This window comes from Aptenodytes forsteri, unplaced genomic scaffold, assembly GCF_000699145.1.
Source record: "Aptenodytes forsteri isolate BGI_AS27 unplaced genomic scaffold, ASM69914v1 Scaffold193, whole genome shotgun sequence".
NCBI classification, from domain to species: Eukaryota; Metazoa; Chordata; class Aves; order Sphenisciformes; family Spheniscidae; genus Aptenodytes; species Aptenodytes forsteri.
The window spans coordinates 2,578,689-2,597,726 of NW_008795405.1; the positions used below are offsets into that span (position 1 = coordinate 2,578,689).

Here is a 19,038-nt window from a genome sequence, read left to right on the forward strand (position 1 = left end):
ACCCACATGCACAAAGGATGCGGACTTCCAGTTTCCTGGGAGCTGTTTCATATGAAATCTGGCAGGTCTTCGTTGCTTGTCAGTGAGAAAAGATTGGTTTGTGCTCAAGGCACAGCACTGGAAGTCAGGACCATGGGCACAGCTCTCGGCTTCATCGAGGACAGCTAAGAAATTTTGCTGCTCTAGCTAGTAGTGTAGTGAATGTAATAGATCATAGCCTTGATTTATCAGAAGATATTATCTCAAGTTTCCCAAAATTTCAGCTCAAGATTTTGAAAGAGCATGAGAAATTGAATCCAGCTGGCAGATTTGCCTCAGTGAAGGGCTAGCACTCTTTTTTTTTTTTTTTTTTTTTTTTTGTAGCTGCAGTGAGGCGTTACTACTGAATCACTTGGAGTCTCCTAGAAGTGAAGGGAAATTTGGTTTGTCTACCGCAGGCTAGCCTGCTAGCTGCAACCTTGTTCCTTGTTGTAGGTGTTTGTAAAAAAATCTGTGGCCTTCCAAGCGATAAGCTTGGAGACCCAGGGATGAAGTTAGAGGGACTGAGGTGCTAACTTGTTTCTGTTAGGCAGGTTAATATTTCTGTCGTGGAAATCTAGATATTAGGCAATGTCTGGGGAATGTGTCTGAATGTGTCTTCAAATAGTAAGAGGCTTTGTCCAAGAGGAAGTGATTAAGCTGTTTGCTATGTCCGTTGTTGATAGAGCTGAAAGTAAATGAGCTTTGATTGCAATGTGGGAGATTTCAGTTTGATGTTACAAACTTGTATTAGCAATGATGCAGGAGCATTAGAACAGACTGCCTGAGAAGGGCTGAAAGTTTTTCCAGAACAGGCTGGAAAAACATCTGTCAAAAATAATGCTGCTATAGCTGATCCTTTGTTGGGATGGAGGGATGCACCAACCACCTGACCTGGTCCTAGCCCTATTTTCTGTGACTCTGTGAAAAGTTAAAACGTGTATAATCTTGTGTCCAGCTGATGCAAGCTTGAGATGGGTGCAGGTTTGTATATCAAATAAGCACTAGTATCTATAAGCTACCAGGATAGTGTACGAAGGAAGTACAGGCACTCCACTTTCCTTCAAAGGCCTGTCATCCAAATGCTAATGTACCCAACCATGGCAAGTCTTAAAAAGAGATGGCAGCAGCACTCTTTCTTGCTTAACCATCTTCCTTAATTTTTATCTTCATTTTCACTGCCATGTACAACAAACAGACTAGCAGCACCATCTTTTTTTACTAGTGCTTCCTGTAAAATTTAGTTTCAGTTGTTCATACCACTGCCAAGCTTTAATCATTGCTGTAAACACTTTCTATGCCTCTGATTGATAGACTTGTTTTGTGGAAATTTTTATCAAAACCAGCAACTATATATATACTTTTTTTTTTTTTTTAAAGAAAAAGTAGGGAGTATGCCATGTTCTTGAATTATGCCTTCCTTCCATTTAAAAACAAATCAAGAAGATTCCTCTTTGCAAAGCTCTAAATCAGCTTGTGTTTTGGAGCCAGACTGCAGGGACAGCTGGGGCTGTGTCGGGGCAGAGGCAGTGTCAGTAAGTGGGGCCACCAAACAGTAACGTATGCCTCTGTGATAGACTTGTTTTGTGGAAATTTTTATCAAAACCAGCAACTATATATATACTTTTTTTTTTAAAGAAAAAGTAGGGAGTATGCCATGTTCTTGAATTATGCCTTCCTTCCATTTAAAAACAAATCAAGAAGATTCCTCTTTGCAAAGCTCTAAATCAGCTTGTGTTTTGGAGCCAGACTGCAGGGACAGCTGGGGCTGTGTCGGGGCAGAGGCAGTGTCAGTAAGTGGGGCCACCAAACAGTAACGGAAAGACAGGGCAAGGGGAGCTGGGCAAAAAGGATGCCATGTTCTTGAATTATGCCTTCCTTCCATTTAAAAACAAATCAAGAAGATTCCTCTTTGCAAAGCTCTAAATCAGCTTGTGTTTTGGAGCCAGACTGCAGGGACAGCTGGGGCTGTGTCGGGGCAGAGGCAGTGTCAGTAAGTGGGGCCACCAAACAGTAACGGAAAGACAGGGCAAGGGGAGCTGGGCAAAAAGGTGAGGAGGAGAAGCAAATAGTTATAAGCAGCTGTTGAACAAGGAGGTTGGGGCTGTGGAGTGTGGGGGAATGGTTTTTGGTTGGGGTGAGCTGAGAGCAAAGGAAAGGGATGGGGTTAGAAGGCAAAGGCAGTGAAGAGAAGAAAGTGGGCTAGGATGGTCTGGAGAGGAGAGAGCAAGCACGACTTGAATTGAATGGTTGGAAGAGCCTCTGAATCATTATTACTCAGCTGTCATCGGTGTCTGAAATTCACCCGGTGTTTCATGCTCCTCATGTTAGTCTTCACAAAGGAGGATGAGCTACCCTTGCAGCCCATTTACTCCATTACCTTGGTTGTAGTGGTCCACATGATGGATTTGTCTCTTCTGATAATCCACAAAAGTGTTCATCGTGATGCTTCATGAGGGAATTGGTTTGCTGTAAAAGAAACTAACTCTGTGAAGAGGGCACTTTGAAGGGTGCTAATGCAAGAACTGGAAGCTGGGGGAAGACCAGTTATACTCTGCGTGCACTTCTGTCTACCCGACTGTATGTCTTATACAACTCATGTTTTAGCTACGTCACTCTGTGCTGTTTCTTCCACAGGACCCCCGCCTCATTCACTGCATGCGATGGACCTGCTCTGAGATAAATCTGAGTTGCACAGTGAAAGAGACCATCTGTAGGACCCCTGCCTCATTTGTCAGGTGTGTACTGAGTGAGACAAGGGACTGCAGGAGAGAAAGGGAAGCTTTTATAGCTGAGGCAGTGAAATCCTGACCTGCCAGTTGACTTTTTTTCTGTGACCATTTCTGTGTGATAGTTCTTAGGTTTTTTGAAGCAGCTGTTGTGCCAGTGGTTGTTTAATTGTGCGTTCCTTATTTTATAGGGGACGTTTTTGATCCCAAAGGACCTGCTTTACAGAAACACTGAGTGCTTACAGCTGCAAATGAAGTGAATGGGAATCCACTGAACCCAAAGTACTATACAAGCACAGATCAGTCAGGCTGTTGGTGTCTCAGACTGGGCACCCAGAATTAGCAAATACCTTTTAATATGGTCTTCAGTCATTCACCCGTAAAATGGGAATAAAAATACCCCCTCCTCTTATAGAGGTGTGTGAAAATAAATGATCTTGGGCTGGTGAAGCTCTTGGACAGTGTAATGATAAGCCCATAGGAAAACACATAAGGAAATGAATAAATCTCTAGAGCCAGGTTTGAATAATGTGTGGTAAATAAGGCCTGGGGCCACATACCGAACAATGAGCAGAAACCAGCATCCCAAATAGCTGCTCATTACATGGGCACAATCCCTTCTGAGTGCAGTCTGAGATGGGGTACTGTGGAAGGAATATGATCGTGTAACTAAGGGCTATAAAATAATGCATATGTACATGAGGGCTAAGAGTATTTCTCACAAGTAAACACAATTGTGGCATTTCCTGATTCTTGAATTCATTTGTAGTCTGCCCTATTTAAGATACAGGTTTTTTGTTTGTCTTTGTTTCACGGGTCCTGTCATGCTTTGCAGACTTATGTGCTGTAAGATGGTGTTTTCCCAGCCTCTCCATTTGGATTAAGTGTTGCCATTTCATGTAGTTGCAGATCAACTAATTGTGGTAGTCAAAACCTGCTCATCTTATATATTATGTATTCCACAAGTTGTAATCTCCACTGAGGTGCAGATTTGTGTGAGGGAGAAAGGCAGATCTGACCCTGTAATTTGCCATCACGAGTAAAACTGACACCCAGATGCTGCTGTTCTTAACGGTGAAGGAATTGGGGATATTTGAGATCTTACAACCTGCTAGCAGCAATTAAAATAATAAAAACCCCAGTAATTTTCCCATGCAGCAAATATGCAAGAGAGGAGAATGTCACTAGGGCTATGAAATGACTTTAAAAGTCTTTGCTATAATGGGTGGAGGAAGAATGGCAAAGCTTAAGCTCCTAGCGAAAGTATGCAGAAATGTAATGCTCAAAATACCTAATTTTAAATAACCACATTTTTGATGGCTGATTATGTGCATGTTTAGGAATGAATATATAATGACTGTAATGGTAATGGAGTAGTATTAGAATCTATCAAGTTGAGAAGTTGAGTGTTAATGGCGCTGGATCAGTGTCCAAACCTAATGCTGGTTAACCTTTCCATGGCATGTCTGGTATTTGCTATAATTCCAAGGGAGAATGTTATGAATAGTACAAGAAGTGGAGCTGTGACACGTACCCCTGACATTTTGTTTGTAGGAAGTAGAATTGTCTATTGCAAATGTCTAAGAAACATACCATAAAATCTTTTTCTCTTATATTTTCCCCTTCTGTTCCCCATTGACAATCTCAAATACTGGAAGAAGAATTCATTGGCCTATTTAGGCTGTAGAATGTGATGCCTCTCTCAAGGATGACTAGTATCACTGTTGGGCAGTTGATGACTTGGAAAGTACTGGTTCCCACAAGTGCTGCAGATAATGGTTTGTTCTGGAAATGAAGTAAGCCAAACCTATCAAACACATTTTAATCTGTGTAAGAGACTGAATGAGTGTCCTTTGTGCAGTGGTTTAACTGCTCAGTTTTAACAGTTTCATCAGACAAATGTATTGTATGGTTTAAAGAGGACAGAACAAAAAGTGATGCCAGAGTACCCAAGCGCAGGAACTCTGACAAAAGTCCCCTCAGGCAGGGCCTGGCACTACTGGCCAAAGGAGAGAGGAAAGGACAATTAAAAAAATACAACAATCTGTTCTTGTAGTGGTCAGACAGCAAGATGCAGCACGTGTGCTGGGTGGGAGCCATCAATGAGAGCTGGTTTCCCCATGGGATATGCAGACTTGGACTATCAAAGTAAGCTGGGGCTGGGACAAACAGATGTTATGCCAGACACGTCAGCAGAGCTAGTCTGTTTTGCATAGGTGCCTGATCTTACTTGGCATGTTTTAAACTCTTTCTTTTCTGAATCTCAGGGTGCAATATAACCATTATGATTTAATCCTAAGTGCTCTGTTCTCCACATATGATGCAGCTCTGGGGTACTACTTCTAACCTACACAAATGGGAAGCCGAGGCACAAGGTGGCGTGTTGCCAGGTGCACAGCAACCTCAGCCACACGCCTCTGCTTCCCTTCGATGAGAGAAGGAAGAGAGGCTGTGGGGGCACTGCATTACCAAAGTGAACAGTCTTTCCCTACAGGTGTCTTATTGACAGAGTTAGGTAGTTTTAGTGCCCCAAAACTGATGTTTGAAAACACCATCCTGAGGCATCTCTGCACAGCAGGCACTCTGCCCTCTGGAAAACCAGCTTAGGACAGAGTGGGGAAAATGAACCTGAACATATGGGCTAGTGGCCCCCACACCACTGTGGCAGTGCAGGGGTAAGGTCAGGCCTTGGCATTGCAAAAACTGCATGTGACTGGAGGGTGTGATCCTAACCGTGCTCAGGGGCCCGCAAGTCAGTCTCACTCTTTACAGACCTGCCAAGTGGAAAATGTTTATTTGCTGCTCTGGATCCACGATCTAGGAGAAAAGAATAAAAGTGATTTAACGTCCAATGTGAGGAAAATCACCTGACTGAGCAGGATGCAGAGGACAAATGGGACAGAGGGCCTTACCTTGCCTGGCCAGGAGGGATGGGGAAACAGAGGTGAGGCACAGGATCAGATTCGTTAATTATTATTTGTTATTAATTTTCTAATTTTTCCCTTGCTTGGATTCCACAATTGCTGGAAATAAAGGCTCCTCTAGCTCTCTGGGTGCATCTGTGACATTGACTCTGTCTTTGAGATGGGGAGCACCCTCTGGTGGTTAAGGATAATCTGACATTTCCTGGGATTGGCACCCATCATCCCCACAAGCTGCCAGTTAAGGTGGGTGGGAGGCAATGCTGGCTTTCTGTCACTGCTGGGATGGGTGTTTGCGGCACAAACACTCTCTCTGACTTTCTAGCCCAGGAATCTGTGTTGACCCCTTGGGAAGCCTTTTTGCCCTGTGAAAAAGGGCGCAAGGTGTGTGTGTTCTCCCTGCCCTGCTGTTGGGCAAAAGCTCACGTTCAGCCCCTTCTTGCTTTCTCCTGGTGAGACGGCAAGTAAAGCTCAGTTTGCTTCATTAGTTCCCAGTGGACACAAAATCCGGCCCTGTCTCTCTCCCTAGGGACTGCTGTTCCCTGCCTCTGCTCTTGCTCCTGTCTCCCAAAAGCACTAGTCTTGCTCCTAGAGCTCTCCGCAGTCCAGCTCTGGCTGGATTTGCTCTGCCTAGGTGCTAAAGCCAGCACAGTACAGTCCCTTGCAGGGAGCACAGGAATTCAGCTCAGGTTTCCCTTCTCCTTCCCTAAGTGGATTAACAGGCTGAGGGGATCGTCTCTGCCTGCCTGACTCAATCTTCATTAGCTAACATGTTTCGCCAGCCGCAGTCACATCCTGGTCTGGAGAGCTGTTTGACAGGAGCGGATTCTGGCCCCAGCCTCCCACAAAGGCTGTTGCGTCTTCTGAGAGTGTTTTCTTGATAGCAAGGCTCTGTGGGCTGCCCTCGGTGGTAGGGATGTAGGGCAGGAGCACTGCAAGATGTGCATCCTTGCTCTATGCAGTGCTCGCTTTACAATAACTAATATGCATCCTCTGCTGACTGAGAGACCTGCACCCCTATGTAATGCACATGCTGTACAAGTGTCAGAAAATGTTCTGTGTCTCTGCAGGTGCACCCACGTTTGGTTTTTTCCCCTCATGTTTTCCAGCCAAGGGAGTATCCTGATTATATTGGGACGTCCCTGAAACTTTTGTTAGTTGGTTGTCACTTTTGGATGCCCTTTCTTGGGTGCTTGTACATAGTCAGTTTGAATGCAGTATTTCCTAACAAGCTGTGTGCAAGCAACTGACCCTATCTCCTCAGCCCCTTCTCCTCCCTGCTGCTTTGTGGTAGTCATTAACGGGTGTTGCACCCTTGCACAAGCAGTCATTTATTTTACAAGTGGTGCTGTTTCCTCAGTCCAGAGAAGATTGTTTTCTACACAAGGAAGCTGTACACTTTAAATTGCACCGATTTTAAAACAATCCATTTAAACTACTGAAAATCCAAACTGTGGATGCTCTCCTGCCAGTTTGAGGATGCTTCATTTTTGCTCATTAGATGTCTAAACAGGTTTAGTTTCAATAGTAATAAGTACCTTTTTCACCAGCTTAAGTTAATCTATTTAAAATCGTACCTTGAATAATACTGCAGTAACATTCTCATGCAAAGAAAGCCTGCGAGGAGAGGAGGTGAACACTGGGCATCACTAATACCAAATGCCATTGGGGGACCCCTATGCCCAGCAGTATGGAGGCATTTGATATCTGTGCAGAGGTCTGAGCATACCTTAGCAGGAAGAAGAGGCCTTCTCCTGGCTGTCAAATGCATGTAAGTGGGTGCAGATTAAGCCTTGTATTTCTGCAAAACTAAGACTCTGTGAAAGCACAGAGCATGCTACAGAAATTATTGTGACTGAAAAATCTCAATGGGAAGCGTTTCACAAGGAAGCAAATGTTCTTTAGTTTTTGTAACCTGACCATTGCGGCGGGGGAAGTTGGTGTGCCAGGCTCTGAAAGCAAGGTTGACTAGCCAGGAACAGAATCAAAATGGACTTTTTTTCTTTTGACAAGTTGGAAGGGAAATAAAAAAGGCAAATGAGCATGAAGGGGCAAAGGACACTGCAGACTCTGGAGGATTTTAGAACATAAAGCTGTGTTTAGCAAATGAAGGGATGAATTGAATTTCCCAAACAATGTGTGTTAAAGCACACAAATGAATAACCCCGGCACTTATGAACTAGCAGTGTATTTGGTTTGGCCCTGTAAAGATTTTGAAGCCATAAGTCAATAGTCAAAGCACAACAGCTCCCCAGAGAGCCCTGGGTTGTCTCTGCTCTAGCTCCCTGGGGGATGCAACCCTCTCTGGAGCAGCCCCGTCAGGGTTAAGTAGCTCTCAGTGCTTAAGATGTTCTTCCCAGAGCGGGAAACAAAGGTCACACAAACCCTAAAGATGTAACCTGTCTCTGAACGGGCAGCAAAGGAAGTTTCCTTTGAGAGACCAAATAAGACCTGTTTCATTGAATGGAAAATGCATCCTTTTTATACTGCCCTTTGTTTGGAGGAACGTAGGCTGGGAGAACAAACCTGTTTTTATTGGGTTTATATATTTACAAGTAGCAGAAATCACTTTGTTCTGTGTGGGGAGGAGCAGACTGGGGAGGACGCAGTCTGAGTTAGGACTCGCTGAAGCACTCTCACTGTTAGACTTTGTACCTTTTTGATACTGAGGCTACCTTAGATCACTGATCTTGATGATGATGATACTCTCTTGTTCTTCAGTCCTTTCCTTTTCAAAGGTTTCCCAAAGCACTTTATGCATTAATGAGTTATTTTGCTATCACAACTGGTTTTACAGTAGCTTTAATGGCACAAAACAATGTACTGATTTGAGATCAGAATTGAGGAAGAATATCATTGCTGGGGAGTCATGCAAGATATACTAGCAGAGGTGGAGCAGGAATAAACTGGGAATGTTGAATGAGATGTGTCTAAAGCAGTAGTTCACTGTCTGCTCCTGCCCTTTTCATTTCAGTCTCTGGCATCTCATCAGTAATGAATTGCAGGGAGACGTGAATTAACACAGCGCAGGCTGTACCACTCACATAATCTGTTCAGGCCCCATCAGTGACCCTTTTGTAACACTACTCTTCCGCAGCATCTTCCAGTGAAAAACTCTGGTGGTGTTTGATAGTTTCCAAGCCCTGGGTCCCCTTTGTGGCCCTCTGACCAAAGCCAGAACAAGAGGATAGTTGCCAGATCTGTCTGACTGGACAGATCTGTCTGTTTCTGACTCTACAGCTCTTTTTTAGTTAGTGGTGAAGGGTGAACTCTGAATACCAAAGGGAATAACTCCTCTTCATCCTCCAATTTGGGGAAACAGTAAGAAATTGCATCAGGAAAGACAGTACTGTATTTTGAAAAGGAATTCTTGATACGATATCAAGAGTTCTGTATTTCCATCCTGACTTTTTCAATTCACTTATTTCCTTCTGTTTAATCTGCTAGTCCTTCCCTCCCCCTTAAGTTTAGGATGTTTAGATGAGCTTTGGATACAGACTAGACTGACGTGCTTTCTGTGCAGTTAGGATCTGGTTGCATGTAACTTCAGGGTTGCTTTATCAGCTGTGGATTGAATTGAGGATGTCTATTGGGAGTTTCAGGTCTTGGTTTTCTCACTGGAGGTCCTTCCATCAGGCAGGTCTGTTAAATGCTTGCTGAGTCCTTAGAGACACTTGATCTGTGTTTAAAGGGAAGCAGCTGAACCACGAGAAGAGAGAAACGGCTGTGTACTCAAGCACTATTGCTCTGAAGGGATCTTACTGTAAGCTGTGAAAAGCTTGCATGGCAATCTGGGTGCCTGGGAGCCTATGTGCTCCATCCCAGCAGAGACCTGTGTGATGCTCTTTCTGGCCTTTCCTGCTCTGAGAAAGGCAGTTGATGGCTCCTGGATGCTTTGGGCATGAACTGTGTTTAACTCTCCTGAGGCCCAGGCCAGGAAAACCTCTGGAGGATTCCAAGCAGCACCCGCCTCCTGCTCCCCACTCCTCTTAAAGCTTCTCCAGTGGAGACACCTGCTCAGGGAGAGCAGGAAGTCCATAAATAAATAATTCCCTCTGTCTCTCCTGATCAGCCCAAGCAGCTGTGATTGCTCCTGAATGCCTGGGTTGCTTTCTTCTTAATGGCTTTTAAACCAATTTCACCCTCATCTGATGACCCAGCTTCTCCTCCTATTTTTGGAAGAATAATTTCTTCTTTTAGAAAGAGGGTTTTGGGGGGTATTTATTTTGTGTCAAGACTTCTGGCTGAGGTGAAATAGTATAGCAGTGCAGGGGAAGCTACAATTTACTGGTTCTACCGGGCTGCCCCATGCCTTATTCTGACAAACATCTACAGGGCACCTCCCTGGGTATTGCAGCTAGCATTGACCCTTGCTTGAGAGCACTGGACACATGTGATGCTCATGGACATCCCACAAACATTTAATAACTCTTACACCACTCTAAGACACTGCACTTTTGGACATGTTTTACTGTTGGGAGAGCTAATCACTGAGACATCTGAGTGCTTATCCTTTGCCCCACAGTGTGTTGGTAAAAGTTTGGGAACATAAGTTAGGAGTGCAGGCTCTCACTCATCTGTTCAGCTGACCTACAGCATCTCATTAATGGGCGTTTGACAGCTTGCCAAATATTTAGGGCTTACATTGGTGCTCTTATACTTTGTATATATGAACTGTAGTAGCTCAAAAAAAAAAAAAAAAGTGGTCCTTACATAGCAAGTGTGTAGTCAAATCTAAAGGTGCTCGGTTTGTATCCTAGTGCAACCCCTAGAGATATTTATTGCTCATCTGATGGGTGTCATCTAGGTTTGTCTTTGCAGAAGTATTCTGTATTTCTGGAAGTATTAGTACTGCCTCCACAGGCAGAACGTACCTGCTGGGCAGTAGGACATGCAAGGCATGTTCTGAACATCCTTACCATGCTGGTCAGGTATCCTATATGATGTGTACTAACACAGCTTTGTGTTGTGTTGCAGGCCAATGACAGTCCCCCATAGTGCCTTCGGAAGAGGCACTAGTCTAGCTGGGTGGAATGCAGCTGCCATGCCTATGGTTATAATGCTAAATGGGCTGATTCAACCCAAATGATTGCTGGCTAATCAAGGCTAATGACCTCCATTTTTTGTTTGTTTTAACCATCCTGCTTGACCAATCAGTTTAATGACTCTCCTCATGAAATGAGCCTCTGGAAACAAAGTGGTCTCTCAAGGTAGTCTTGCCTTGTACCTTCTCCCTCAGAAGCAAGGCAGGGCCCTCCTGGGTGCCATGTCATTGGCTGTTTGGCAGACCTCTGTATCTGAAACAGTGACAGCCTTTCTTTCCTTCTGTCCTGCTTCTGTCTAACTTCTTGGTACTCTGAAAAAAGCAGTGGGTTTAACAAGGAGAAGTGATGTCCCCAGGCTGTATGGTTCCCAGGACGAACCTGGTAGCAACAACTTCTGGAAGTTATGTCATAAAAGCCTACCCTTTGCTGAGTTGCTGACCACATGAGTTATGAAATACTGCCAAATGTTGAGGGGCAAGGTCTAAAAGATGAGTTCAGTACTACTGAGTTCAGCTGACTATAAATATTTAATGGAAGATTGGTATGTTCAACAGAGGAGCAGAGAGGGGAGGCATTGGTAGTCTCTGATCATCGCTAAAATAAAGGTGTTCAAGAGATGAGCGAAAGACCAAAACTGGATTTTCCTTTGTAAGCACTGTGGAGACCAAGGGGACCTGTTGCTAGGAGGCTGCAGCACCAAAGTCACCCTCAGACCACATGGGACTGAGATTTGAGTTTGCCTTAACAATGATACTGAAAAGTAATCTTTCCTAATGCTGCCACAGGAACGGCGAAGCTGGCAACATGCGGCTTTGAAGGATGAAGGCATTTTTGCTGAAATCCAGTGACGCATGTTCAGGTCCATCAGGAGAAGGCTTTACCACTGCCCACAACTGCCTCTGTGCCTGGATCTCTGAGAAGCTTAGACTTGGAAGTCATGTCAATAAGACTTTTTCAAAGACATCCAGGGACGTGTACTTCCACGCATGAGAAAGATTGCTGTCTTTTGGAGTACACAGGGCTGCATAACAGAAGTAGAACTAAGCTAGTGAAGCTTCTCCTTTCCTTTGTATAGAAAAGCTTTTTTTCTGGTAACCAGCATCTGTCTCCTTGTGACTGGCTACCCTCTTGATACTGTATGTGCATATATTGTGTAGCTAAAGCAGACATGTTTATATGGTCCTGAGTTGCCCTGCCTCTTCTAAATGATGTTTTGTGGTATAGGCAAGGATTGTTTTTCTTATTCTTTTTCCATTTCTTGTTCATGGTCTGTAGGCATAGTGTTTGAATGTTAATGACTTGTAGACAGAGCAGCAATTTCCTAACGTGTTTTACTGCAGGTGTCTGAATGAGTTACAGTTGATGGAACTCAGAAGTTAAAAGTATGTTAAGAAGCTTGGGATAGGGTTTGTTGGCAAAGCTGTCTAATCAAATATTCTGACACACCAATTTGCTCTTATCCAGAAAGTGAAATAAATGTAGTTCAAGTAATAAATAAACTCAAAAGGGAGTTGTGAAAAATATCTGTATTGTTGTTCAAACACTAAAGTTAGTACAGAACAAATCTTCGAAATGGTCGTGTACTTAACTGAGCTGTTTGGAGATCCAGAGCAGAGGAGACTTGCGGTTGTTGTCCTGCCCCGATACAGTGTCAGAAGGAAGCTGGCCTCTGCAATGCCTGGCTCTAGCCAAAACCTGTAGCCCCTTACTGTTAGAAACTGGAATGTTCTGAGGCTGGAGAAGGTGACCAGGAGAGCAGTCCTGATCATCTGATGATCTCTGCTTTTTCCAGACTGTCGTATATCAGGTTTCCTAAGGTCACTTGGGACCTGCAGGTTCATCTCGCTGTTAAATACTTTTGCATAGATCCACTGTCAGTGAGCTCCTCTGTATTTGGCCTGGCTGACCTGGTGAAGTCAATAGTCTTCTATTGACTGTGCCCGGATGAGGCCAGATGGAGGTTCCTGCAGGGAAAGGAAGGTCTTTAATCCTTGCTTTCTTCATCCTTTATACCCTGGATGGAAAAGTCCTTTCACTGCTTTGCTTCTTTGTAACTGCCTACACCACTTTCCAAAGGACTCTGTTACCTACTCAGAGAACGCGGCTAAGAGGAAATTGCACACTTACCCACTGTTTTTTGTCACATCATGGTATTTAAACGGTAAAGTCTGGGCCACTGCAGCCACCTCATTGCTGTTGCTGGGAAATAAGTTATCTTGTATGTGTTTAAGTTCCTGTTTCCATCACAGACTTGGAGAAATTACCCTCCATCTCCACTGCCTAGCCCTCAGCAGGCATGCTCTCTAACAGTTGTAACTCTGAAGCATTTTGGTTCTTTAAATCCCATTCCTTTTCTGGGTTGAGACACTTGGCATTTTCAATGCACATGCCAAAAATGTTTTAATTCTTTGCTTGCAGCATAACAGTAAATAAGTGTTATTTCTCCTCACAAGACAGGTATTTCTTTTGATCAGTTCCGTGAGTAAGCTGGTACTGTGAATATTAGGGTCCTGAGGTGATTAGAATGCATGGGCTTGGAGAGAGAAGCAGCAAATCATCTCCCCAAATTAGAGGGATGAACAAGCATCCCCTGTTCTCCTGACCTCCCTCCTTGGCCTTTTGCAATACAAGACTTGAAGTTAGTGTACTGAGGTAGGAAAGCTAAAGGTGACAAGTTGCTGTTTGACTTCATGTCCCATCTGACAGGATGAACCACTACACTGGGAAAGCCATGTTTGTGATGCCTCTGTGCTGGAGGATTGGCAACAGCTAAGCAGAGGTATTTCCAAGATTCCTTGATGCCTTGTGTTCCCTCCTTCTTCCTGGTAGCTGAGCAAATAGCCCAGCTACTGCTCTGTGGACACCTGGGATCATGGATGGGGAAGGATTCATTTCTGCTTTGCTGCAATGTGGAAGGAGGATGGGAAATAGCAGTGAGTGTACTAGTAAATGATGTGTAGCTGTCTGTGAATAAAATCACTTTCCAGCCACTGTCTTGGTCATGTTCTGCCCGATCACAGTGGCCCAACTGAGGGTTAGTGTAATACATCACAGGAAACAGATCAGCCACAGGTCAAAATTTGGAGCTGGATCACAGCTCTCCATTGAAGTATTCTTAGTCTGCAAGATCCATCTACCTCTGTGTAATTGCCTATCTTTTTTGGGGAAGGTTTCTGTCTGCTTAGTTAAACGAGTTAGGCAAAGACTGACTAAGAAGCAGACTGACAAAACACGAAAGCAGATGCCCAGAAATACTGCGGTGTAAGGAGGATAGAACTTCCTATCAAACACCTCAGCTAACTGATGATGCAAGAGAGAGCAGAAGGCATAATCCCAGCTATGTAATTTCCTCTCCTGCCTCTCTCTATGTTTGTTACTACAAGCTCTTTCAAAATCTGGAAAACAATATCTCTCTTCCCATCGTCTTTATTCTTTCCCATTTGGTAAAATACTCTGTGCCTGCCTCTTACTCTGATGCCCTGTTTTGAATTCTACAAAAGTTAGCAGGGCTTCACCTGGTTTGTCTTTGTGCGTGTGTGTGTCTGCGTGTGCACTTTCATCTAAGATGTCAGCAGGAACATGTTCTGCTCTGGAAACAGAGTCCTGCTATTAACACTGCAAAGACAAAAGCAGGTATAGAAGGACACAAAACAGCATTGGCCCTATAAAAACAGGGGTTATTAAAAGAAAGTCTTGACTTTTCATTGGCAGTGTAGGGACTATGTTTGTCTTATCTTATCTCAGGGCTCCTAACACTGTTGTATCCAAGCACAGAACTTAATGAAAGGTCACGTTTTGGGGACAGAGAATTCTCATTCAAAGCAGGACAGTAAGGGTTAAGACACTTGTATTCAGACTCTTGCTCTGCTACAGATTTGCTCAGATTGATCTGGGGCAAGCCACATAACCTCTTTATGGTACGATTTGGCAGTCTATAGGTTGAGAATTATAACACAGATCTTTTAAAGACTAGGTAATGCTTGAAGCATGTCTAAGGATGTTCAGATGGGCAGTTATTTAAAAATTACAATGTGAAAACTATTTCCTGCTTAAATAGATGACCAGCTTCACAATGGTGGTGATACCTTTTAGATGGAAGCATATTCTTCATAAGGCAAATTAGGTTTTTTTGGAAAAAAAAAAAAATCTGTTGGCGTTTGGCAGAAAACAAGACATTGCCTTTGGTGGGGAGAGCAAACTGTTTTGTTTGGGTGTAGTAAGGGAAAACAATAGAGCCCAAAATAAAGAAGGCTGTTTTGTCCTCATTGATAGAGTCTGTATCTGGGCTAGTTGTTTGCTGTGGAGGGGGATATATGTGGGAGTGGTGAAAGCCTACCAACAATCAGGGACCTGTGCTCAGGGGACCTAAGTGTCTCTCCAGGGTTACTAGCCTTGCAAAGCAGAGGCATCAGGGCATGCAACACAGTGACTTGTGTGAAGTCCAAGCAGTACTATTGGCCTCAAAGGTGTGAAAGGGTTGTCTTCTAAACTCATCACAATGACCCCTCTGTAACTGTTGTTTCCTTAAATGAGCCAGGGGCTGGGAAAGGTCTCGTCATTGAAATCCTCTTTCCCCAGCAGACAAGATAAGAATGTATGTACACAAGTCTGTTCTGCCCAGCTTAGGTCTCCTAATTATTATGTATGGTTTTTGCCCCGTGCAGATACCACTTCACCGACTTCCTTGTGAGAATACAATAATAGGGCCTTCATAAAAGGGAAAAAAATCCCAACCCCCCCAAAGTAACTAGATCTCTCCCTCTGCTGCATTTTCCTTATTCACAAAAAACTAGCCTTATCAACAAGTGAAATCAAGTTTGTTTGGCATGATTTGCAGGTTACTCCTATATGAGACCAAATGAAATTTCTGTCAGTCAATCAGTCAGCTTGCTGGGAAGTTGATCATTACTGCATGATAAAAGTTAAAAAAAAGTAAAAAATTAATCTATCAAAAACAGATTAGTCATTAAAGGATGGGGGGAAAGTCTCCAAAGAAAGTCTCTATCCGTCATCTCTTGGAAGAGCCAGCAAAAGCTGAGACACGTCTTCGCAATCCTTGCTTTCTTTCTGGGGAGAGGGATTGCATGTATCAAAGAACTGATACTGCCTACAGCTCCATCAGCCTATAGCACTCCGATTGTGCTCTGTCTGAGGCTAACGTTGATGGAAAGTCGTTGCTCTGCATTCAGACCATGTGTGAGGAGAACTGGCGACCTCAAAAGCCAGAGGCTGCCTTATGAAAGTCATCCCAATGGGTAGCACTTACTAGAGCACCTGTGGGTATGCTCTGCTCAGATGCCACGGACTGAGTGCGCAGGACTGTTCCTGCCCCTCCTGCAGGGAGAGAGCAGCAGTTCCATGGCAGGATTCGGTCAGGATGGCAAACAAAGGCTGTGCTCACAGGGCAAGCTAGTGTGAACTAGCATGTGCAGTTCTGCCTTGTACTTACCCAAACTGAGGTTTTTGGCTTCCAGATCTGTCAGCTTAATCTTACAGTCCTTTCTAACCTCGTCCTGGTACTTTTTTAAAAAACACACATACTGGAAGGATGGCCATGTTGAGATCAGTGTTTCCTTCTTTATTCTTTGGGGGGGAGAGAAATTGGCTAAAGCTGTGAGAAGAGCTCAGCAAGCACTGCATGTGGAGGGGTTTGCAAAAGAAGATGAATTCTCCTGAAGTTCCAAAATCAGCCTTCAGGACTTCTGTTCTCTTTCTTGGGGAATTCAGGTTGGCAGATCAGGCCCCGCCAGCAGAAACTATTCCTTTATATCCTTCTCAGAAAGGAAGAGCCAGGCCTCTGCACAACTACTCTCAAGGCAGGGGAAGCTCCATTTGCACTGGGTCAGAAGAGATTAATGTTACATTTCTGCACCACTCCGTAAATACCCACCTTACCCAGGCAGTCCTCTGTCAGCAGCAGCCCATTTCCAGAGTACAAACCCACCATTGTACTGTTTATATCAGTTAATTTGGCCCTGTGGACCTTGTGCCAGGCGATCGCATGGCTCCCTGCTTGCCTCACCTCGGCCTGGATAAAAGTTAAAATGCAAAATTAAAACATCAGCTATTAGGAGAGCAGGACCTGCCTGCCAGGGCATTCCCACCGTGGTCTCCCATTCAGTGAGAGCCCACACCAGAGCTAATCTCTGCACAGTCAGGATCCAGCCAGGTAGCATCTTTCTGGAGAAAATTGCTTTCCGTCAAAATCAGCTCACTGAAAACACCCTGACTGCTCTTGAACTGTAGCCTGCCCAGGCCCTGACCCTGTGTGCCTTCTCCAGCCTCTCTTGCTACTGTGCATCAGGAATCTTCTTCACGGGGCAACTAGGTCATCACTGAGTCCCTCTCTGACCTCAGATTTCTGTTGGAAACACGCTGGTGCTGGTTTCGCCCTACTTGCCTCTGCTTGGGTCAGGTGTTCTCCGATGTGGTCAGTGAGATTCCTTGCTTACAATCTTGGGCCCTACTAATGCTAATGCCCTACTAAAGCTCTTGTCTTCTGTCCCTTCAACATTTAAAGCATCTTAGAGTTTCTGCTGGGCAGATATACCACGTAGGTGTACAAAGATATATGTGTATATGTTCCATTTGTATTAATTCTGCTTCCTGGAAAGATGTATAATCTGAATTGTGTCACCTGCAACATTCAGGTAATCAGATTCTGCTGGAGTCTTAAAACTGTGGATGAGTCTTCTGACTGACTCCCATTTTGTAAACTAACCTGTTTTCTGTGCCATCTTCATATGTACCTTTCACCATAAAAGACCTCTGTTTTGACACCCTTAGGCTGTCCTGTCTTAAGGATAGTTGATCCGAATCACACAGCTTGTCCCCACACGGCCTGGGGACACGCTAGGGCATACCATTAGTTTGTATGGCATTTGTTAAGATCTCTGGTAGAGGAGGTAGTGAGGAAGTTGCACTGGTAGACTTCAATAAAGCAAGGATGGTTTACACTGGCTGTGAACTTGGCCATTCCTCTTTTTTGAATATTCTCAAGTTTCTACAAATACTGATTGCATGAAAAGTTTTAGCCTAATGTAGTCAGTGCTTATTGCCATGTTTATAGCTGAACCACACTGCATTTTCTTCTATGCTGTATTGGTCCCCTCGCCTGAAAAGCTCTAGTCTGCCCTTTGCTTCTCCTGGTGTTGTACACTCTTGCCTCAAATTAGATACTGGGGTTTATATTAAGAAATATCCTCTTAGCTCCTATTTTTTTCTTTTTGTTTACCTGGGATAAGAGAATGAAGCTTTTATCCAGGTGTGTTTGTGTGTATTTTCCTTTTAAAAAGGCCTCTGGTTCTTGTTTATCTGTTAAGGATATTTTTATCTATTTGAGCACAAGACATCTAAACATGAAGTAGATGCATAGGAGAGAGGCGAGTGAGGTTTGCATGAGTGCAGTTTGGAAGGTGGAGAGTAGGTAGCAAGGGATAAATAGACCTGTAGGGCACCTCTCTGGGAGTCAGTCTTTCAGTGCAAGACTGCGTGTGCTAGGCACGTGCCTGAGAGGCTCATGTGCTTGTATGGAGAGGGATCTTCAGATGGTACGCTGCTGTAAATATGCAGTGGAATTGTATGAGTGTGAAAATGCGTGCGGGAATTGTGAAAGCATGCTTACTCCAATGGCAGCCAGTATGTTTGCAGAGCTTTGAAAAATGTGTCTTTCATGAGGCTAGTTGTGTGTGCCAGTTTTGACGTTTGTGAAGATTTCTGAGAGGCTACATCTATGGTTTGTGTACCTGGGAATATGCACTGTTTTCCTGAATGACTGATTCTGATCTCATGTGCCAGGATTTATTCCAGTGTGGTTTCATAAGCTGCACTGAATTGACATCTGAATTACATTGCTTTGAAATGGGACTCGGGCACTCTCCCGCACGCGTGTATCAGAATTCGTGTGTGTATGGGAAAGCAGATGTCGAGTACAGTGATTAGGCTGTGTCAGTGTGAGACGTGGATCCGTGCACGTGCACAAAGTGCGTGTATATGGAGCCACGGGATTGCGTGTAACGGTGCCTGTGACACGCATGTACGAAGTGGCACACTGGTGCGTGGTGCAGTGCATGTGGACTGCTGTCTGGGTGGACAGAGGCCCGCCGGCATGCCCGTGCGGGGCGGGAGCGGCTGTAAAATAGTCCATGGGGCACCCTTCACCTCACGGTTTTGCTTAACCCTAAACTCTACAGCCGGTGGCCACGGGAGACAGATCAGCGGGTAAGAGGCAAGGGGAGCGCGCGCGCTGCCGCTGCGATCGTTCCCGTGTGGGACCGGCCTGGAGCTGCGGCTCGTGTCACCCGCGCCGCCGGCGGCCCCGTCGCG

The 19,038-nt window shown here is 44.6% G+C and overlaps 1 protein-coding gene across 4 annotated transcripts in view; it reads left to right on the top strand.

The window, feature by feature from the left end:
- The window catches only part of ESRRB (estrogen related receptor beta), a 139,766-nt gene that overhangs the window by 28,314 nt on the left and 92,414 nt on the right, over nucleotides 1–19,038 (top strand). For 2 of the 4 annotated variants that reach the window (XM_009280727.2, XM_009280726.2), the window contains one exon: nucleotides 2,656–2,756. The exons of 1 other annotated variant lie outside the window; for it this stretch is intronic. In XM_009280727.2, coding sequence (XP_009279002.1) covers nucleotides 2,677–2,756 — 80 coding nt within the window. In that variant the 5' untranslated portion in view covers nucleotides 2,656–2,676. Of the gene's footprint in view, nucleotides 1–1,888; nucleotides 2,757–19,038 lie in introns of those variants that run through there. One more of the 4 variants, XM_019472495.1, reaches the window with a different exon arrangement.